The sequence below is a fragment of the Larimichthys crocea genome, chromosome VIII, assembly GCF_000972845.2.
Source record: "Larimichthys crocea isolate SSNF chromosome VIII, L_crocea_2.0, whole genome shotgun sequence".
NCBI lineage: Eukaryota > Metazoa > Chordata > Actinopteri > Sciaenidae > Larimichthys > Larimichthys crocea.
The window spans coordinates 28,736,312-28,742,782 of record NC_040018.1 but is presented as its reverse complement, the minus strand read 5'-3'; the positions used below and the strand labels follow the sequence as shown (position 1 = coordinate 28,742,782).

The window sequence follows — 6,471 nt, the reverse complement described above, 5'->3', positions numbered from 1 at the left end:
TTTCATCTATAACCGCTGTGTTATGCTCTATTTTTTTGAGAATTTTCAACGCATATATGTGTGAGGGGTACTCCTGAAGTGACAAGAAGGCTCAGGGGGTACTCAAGCCAAAACAGGTTGGGAAACACTGCACTAGACTATCGTTTTGTTTTCTCGAGATCTCAAATTAATTATCTCGTTATCACGGGAAAACGGGTGGAATAAATATTTATGCATGCATGTATGTATGTATGGCCTTTTAGGGCTTCCGTAGTGTATTATTATGTCGTTTGTATGATGTTCTGTATGTTTAACACTGATGCAGTAGAGCATAAACTGTAGCCAGTTTTAAAGACAGCATCATTTTCTTTATTGCACTAATTTAACATTAAAATATTATGAAGAAACATTTGGTTAAAAAAAAAAATACAAACTGTGCCTTTAACGCATGTCCTGCTGACGTCACGGACATGCGCACACGCGGACGTACACACGCGGTGTGTGTGTGTGTGTGTGTGTGTGTGTGTGTGTGTGTGTCGCTCGCGGTCGTCTGTCTCGTGTTGACACACTCGTTAATGTTTAACGTGTGTAAAGAATAAAAAGTGTGTCCTGTCTGTTCACACACACACACACACACACACATGAAGGTGGAGCAATGGCCGCCCTGCGAGCAGCCAAACAAGCCCTGAGGAAAGAAATCAAGCGGCGGGTCGCGGCGGTGACAGCGGAGGAGAAACTGCGACAGTCCCTGGTGCTTTCACGGAAGGTAACGCGCTTTAATGAAGAACGTAAGACGCTGTAAGATAATATAATATGTAATATAATATAATATATAAACCGATAAAACTTTCACTAACGGGACTGAACGTCAGCCCAAACTGACACGGACGAGGCTAAAAACATGTTTGAATGTGACTGAACACACGGTGACTGCTCTCTCTGAAGTTTGAAGTCTGTTCATGTAACAGCTGATAATGTTAATAATAATAATAATAATATTAATAACACTTATCACATACAGTACATATGGTGAATATTACTCACAGGAGGTGGAACGCTGCGCCGCGTCAACTCACACCGGCGCGTACGACGCCGCGTCGCGAGCCGCCGTATTCAAACCAGTGATGGGAAGTTCGGCTCTTTTGGGAGTCGGTTCTTTTTGGCTCTGCATACTAATAAGGAACCGCTCTTTTTGGAGATGGGTTCTTTGGCTCTGCATACTTGAGGAACCGGCTCGTTCGGCTCCCAAACGGCTCCCTCACATTTTATTAATTGGTTTTATTAATTAATTATTATTTTATTATTATTATTATTATTATTGCTGTTATTATTATATATTTTTAAATGTTATTATATTTTATTTTATTTTTGACATTGTAAAGCACTTTGGTCAGTGCATGCGGTGTAAAAATGTGCTATATAAATAAAACGTACTAACTATTTAATTAATTTATCACCCAAAATAATGAAATACAGTACAGTACTCCCTTAGTTAATCAGGACGCAGAACACAATGCGCGCTCATACTGTACAGTACGCTGTAAAAAAAAAGCATGCAAAATTACACTAAAAAAATCTGCGAAAAGTGAACCGCGTTATAGCGACCGACACATCACTAATTCACACGAGATCACGCGAGAATCCTGGACGTACGCGAGACCCCGCGATAAACTGTGTATAAAGAAAACAACAACAACAAACAGCTGACATTGCTTCTCCGACGTGGAGGAGATTATTAAAAGCATCTGACCGGAAACCCGACACAGAATCAGCATAATAAACTTCCGCCCCCTTTCAAAATAAAACACAATACGCAGTTCATGTAGCTTTTTACAACTTCACACCAACGTTACGTCATGACCAGTGGCACCAGGTCATCAGTCAATCGATCAAAGGGTCTCAACATGAACGATGAGAGACTAATTGTTGAAGTGGAACAACACACAATAATTTATGACACAACAGATGCTTTTTATAATCTCCTCCACGTCGGAGAAGCAAAGTCAGCTGTTTGTTGTTGTTGTTTTCTTTATACACAGTTTATCGCGGGGTCTTGCGTGATATACGGCTCAGAGAAGTTTATGGATGTTGTAGATATCTGTCTTTCTCTTTGCGAGTCTGAACAACAGTTTTCTGAGCGTTCCTGAGCACATGTAGTAATATCCTTCATACAGTCATGTGTGTGGGGTCAAAGATCACCAACATTCAGTGTTGGTTTTGGGCCTGGTCCCTTACATGCAGAGATTTCTCTGATTCTCTGAATCTTTGAATGATATTCTGGAAAAAAATCATTCAAACCGTGTGCTGACAAACATTCTACTGAACTTTTCTGGAATCAGATTTGTACTTCCACAGAAGAACAAATCCTTGTCATCATGACTGAATTGAAGTTTCCCTTCTTTGTATTGTCTTGTAGCTGTTCAAACACCCTAAGTATGTGTCCTGTAAGCGCATCGCAGTGTTTGTGAACATGGACGATGAAGTGCGCACTGAGGAAATCATCAAAGACGTCTTCAGGTTGGGTAAAAGCTGCTTCATCCCCAGATACGAGAGCCGCAGCTCCCACATGGACATGCTGAAGATGAACAGTCTGCAGGACATCCAGACGCTGCCGCTGACGTCCTGGAACATCCGACAGCCCGCTGAGGACGACAAGAGCAGAGAGGAAGCACTGGCTACAGGCACGCAAGCACAGTGTTCATTAATATTATTCTGATTATTAGAATAAACTCAATAAATGAAGCTGGGTGTGAAGATGTCCCAGGCAGATTTGCTGGATCCGATGTGTGATCCAGAACTTTCACCAGCAGATAGAGCTGTTGCTCCTCTGAAGAGGTTCACCCACTGCCAATACAGAAACATCAGTAACTCCTAAAAGTTTAAATCCTGTTAGTTCCCTCTCACACATCGAATTTAAAAGTGCAGCAGTAGTAGCAGGAATACAGCTGCTGGAGGTGATGAGCAGCTGCTGTCACATTCTCTGTGTCTTGGTAATGAAAGCTGCCTCCAAAATGGTGAAATTGTAATAGCCAAGTTTCAACCAGTAGAGGGAGGTCACTTCATGTTTTTACACAATATCCATCCATCCATCATCTGTAGCTGCTTCTCCTCATCAGGGTAGCACAGTGGGGCTGGAACCTATCCCAGCTGACATTGGGTGAGAGGTGGTTCATCACAGAGCACATAGAGACAAACAACCATTCACACCTACAGACAACTTAGAGTCACCAGTTCACCTGTTAAGTTCATGTGTTTGGACTGTGGGGAGGAAGTCAGAGTACCCAGAGAGAACCCACACAGAAACCTGGCCCCAGCCCAGGTACGAACCAGGAACCTTCTGCTGTGAGGTGACAGTGCAACCACTGCACCACAATAATATTAATATTAATAATACTTCATGACTGACTGCAGACACCATGTCACAGTGTCAGCCTACAATGCAGACATCAGAAGGCCACTACACCTCTGACCTCTGATCTTTGACCTCGTATATTTAGATTTCAGTTTTATTTTGTCTGACGATGATTCTAAAATGAATAAAGGGCTTAAAGGAGCAGCGTGTACAATTAGTGGTAACTGGTCTTGTAGTTGCAGAATTACAGCCCCCTCACCTCACCTTTTCTTTCCTTGCATAAAGGAGAAACTATGGTGGCAGCGAATGCTCAAAAGAGCTTTGTATATGCTACTGACCCATTTCTATATTGTCCACAGTTTGTGCACTGTAGTTTCATCATTCTGTGTGTTCTAGATGAACCCGGTGTCCCAGCAGAATGAGCAGCCTCCGTGCAAGAAGTTACCATGGTTACATATTGAGGGGAAAAAAAAAAAAAAAGAAGCAGTGTCCTGACAAGGCAACTGTCAAATCAGTCACTTTGAACAAACAGCAGTCGAGAGGAGTGCAGGCAGATGGAAACACACTGACATGTACGACGCAAACATTTCAAAAGTTATTTTTACCACAAAGAAAAAAAATCTCCAGAGGAGCATGTTCCCCGACCCAGAAACGGTAACCGCAGAGGAGATGTGTAGCTCAGGTGTGTGAGGGGATTCCACAGGGCTGGTTATTACTCTTTCATTTTCTCCACTGGTTGCGTTTGACTCGCCTGATCCAGTAGATGTTTCTATATTTCACTGGGTAAGTGGAACATTGATCTGCTGGTGATAAAAATTCAGTGGATCCACAGAGATTCATCCTCTGGATGAATAAACACCAATATGAACAGGGATCAAAAAGAAGTTGAGATATTTCATAGTGGATCAATGACAGAGCTGCTGCTGCATCACTCAGTCCTCAGAGAGTGACACCACAGCTGCAGCACAACATCAACTTGGAACACAATTTATTAGAATTTGTTACGGTTAGGTCCAAAACCCAAGAGATCCTCTAAGTACATTACAACCAACTGCACCAATGTGAGACAGACCAAGATATTTCTGGATTTTCTATCTCAGAGGGAATTCGCTATTAATTGTTTCATTCACTGCAAAACCTCATTCGTGATCCACAGAGCAGAGTGTCCCAGTTGCAAAGTTCAGAACAAAAAGAAGTCTGCGACACACAAATATTCCATCCACACAGGGAATGTCAACCACTCTGTGGTTAGATACTATATGGACTGCCGTAACAGTAACATGTCCACGTTACAGGGCCCATACACAAAAAGGAATCAGACAACAGGAAGCCTTTTCCCAGTCGACTAAACAAAAGGACCTAGACTTTGGGATGGGATCTGTTTGACCACAATACATTGAAATTTGTTTTTAGGGCTAACTTGACCATCACATTAAAAGTGTCTTGGCGTTTTCTTTGATTTTTATTAACACAATTTGTGTTTTTAACAGAGATTAATGTCTCAAATTTCTGTTGATTGTTGATCTCCAAGTATTAACTCAGGTACACAGTAACATCTTGGATAAAGTTTAGTTCTTAGCTGCCCATATTTACAGACATTTATCACTGTTTACACTCTCTGCTCTCTCTATCCAGGTGGTCTGGACCTGATCCTGATGCCGGGCCTGGGTTTTGACCGGTCGGGCAAGCGTCTGGGACGAGGGAAGGGCTTCTACGACACCTACTTGGAGCGCTGCATCAGACACCCCAAAGGAAAGCCCTACACCATCGCCTTGGCCTTCAAAGAGCAGCTCTGTCAGGAGATTCCTGTCGGCGACAATGACGTGCTCATAGATGAAGTCCTGTTTGAGGACGACCAGTAGCCAATCTATCATGAGTGGTGGTCCATGAACTGAAAACTGTCTGTGTTTCCATGACAACAGTTTTACCTGCAAACACCAAATGACTCTTTTGGACTCGACCTAGCAGAAAATTAAATCTAATGGTCATTCATGCCAATGATTCCACCTGATGTTTACCTTCACTGTGAATTTTCATCATTATTGTAAACAACATTTTTTTATCACTGATGAAAATGATAACTGAATAAAACCTAATTTATGATGAAATGAAGAAACGTGTTGACAGATCTGTTTTATTAGCTAACCTCAGCCTGTGAGAACCTAAAAACATTCACAGGTGAATTAAACTTATAAACTCTAAAATCTTTAGTCAACTAAAATTAGACAAACGATTCGACACTAAATACCATTTTGATTAAAAAGACAAGAATAAAATGTTGCTGCCATGCTGTGATATGATAAGTTCTGGTGTTGCTATGCAGAGCTATTAAAAGCTGAACAACTTGATACTTGATTTAGTTTTTGAATGATTTGATTTATTAAACGAAAAGAAGTTGCATTGTATTGGGGAACATGATGACAACTGATCAACTCTACCAACTAGAAACCTTGGGTTAAAATTACTGTCAAAGCAAACTGGACTTTGACATGAAAAGACCTTGAGTGCTTCACACACTGCAACTTAAAGCACATACAACACACATATAATATCATAAATACATCAAGCTCACTGTCTTCACTCACTACATGAACTGCTCCTTTGAAACTATTTTGGCTTTCCATAACGTGATTCATTAAAACAACACAAACGGACAAACGTTTCTACATTGATACAGCAGTTCAGCTTTGAACTCCTCAAAGGGAGGGAGGGATGTGAAAACTGAGTCAAAGAGGGAGTGAGTGGATAAGGTGCGTTGAAGTAGTTGTAGGATGAGTTTGAGGCGTGGCCCTTGATCCTGAACCTAGTTACAAAACTCCTTTTCTTGAAATAGTTTGGAGGAGAAGTGAAAAGTTAGTGTGCTGAGCTTTCCTCTTGCTCTCCCTCGGGCTGTAGGACACAGCAGTTTAAACCTCTTCACAGATTTATTGGACACCTGCTAAACTTTATAGAGTTCAGCCATGAGGAACTGATGTTTGGTGGAAATGCCGGGGCAAGGATGGCACACTGCATATGTTCTCCAGACCTTCAGGCCTTCGGGTTATATAAACACATATTTTTCATCTCTCAGTCCACTTCTTCCCTGTGCTGAGTGTGTGGTTCTTGTGTGTGATCTCCATCTTCTCTTGGAGCTGCGTCTG

At 41.7% G+C, this 6,471-nt stretch overlaps 1 protein-coding gene across 1 annotated transcript; it reads left to right on the top strand.

Moving 5' to 3' along the window:
* Positions 1 to 479: 479 nt before the first annotated feature.
* Positions 480 to 5,447, top strand: mthfs (5,10-methenyltetrahydrofolate synthetase (5-formyltetrahydrofolate cyclo-ligase)). The gene is made up of 3 exons (XM_019257146.2): positions 480 to 745; positions 2,396 to 2,660; positions 4,967 to 5,447. The coding sequence occupies exons 1-3, from the start codon at positions 635 to 637 to the stop codon at positions 5,191 to 5,193; spliced, it is 603 nt and encodes a 200-aa protein (XP_019112691.2). The 5' UTR covers positions 480 to 634; the 3' UTR covers positions 5,194 to 5,447.
* The last annotated feature ends 1,024 nt before the right edge of the window (positions 5,448 to 6,471 follow it).

Coding starts and splice junctions, on each gene's coding strand:
- mthfs (XM_019257146.2), top strand. CDS start 635: ATGGCCGCCCTGCGAGCAGCCAAACAAGCCCTGAGGAAAGAAATCAAG. Junction 746..2,395: donor CCCTGGTGCTTTCACGGAAG/GTAACGCGCTTT, acceptor ATTGTCTTGTAG/CTGTTCAAACACCCTAAGTA. Junction 2,661..4,966: donor AGAGGAAGCACTGGCTACAG/GCACGCAAGCAC, acceptor CTCTCTATCCAG/GTGGTCTGGACCTGATCCTG.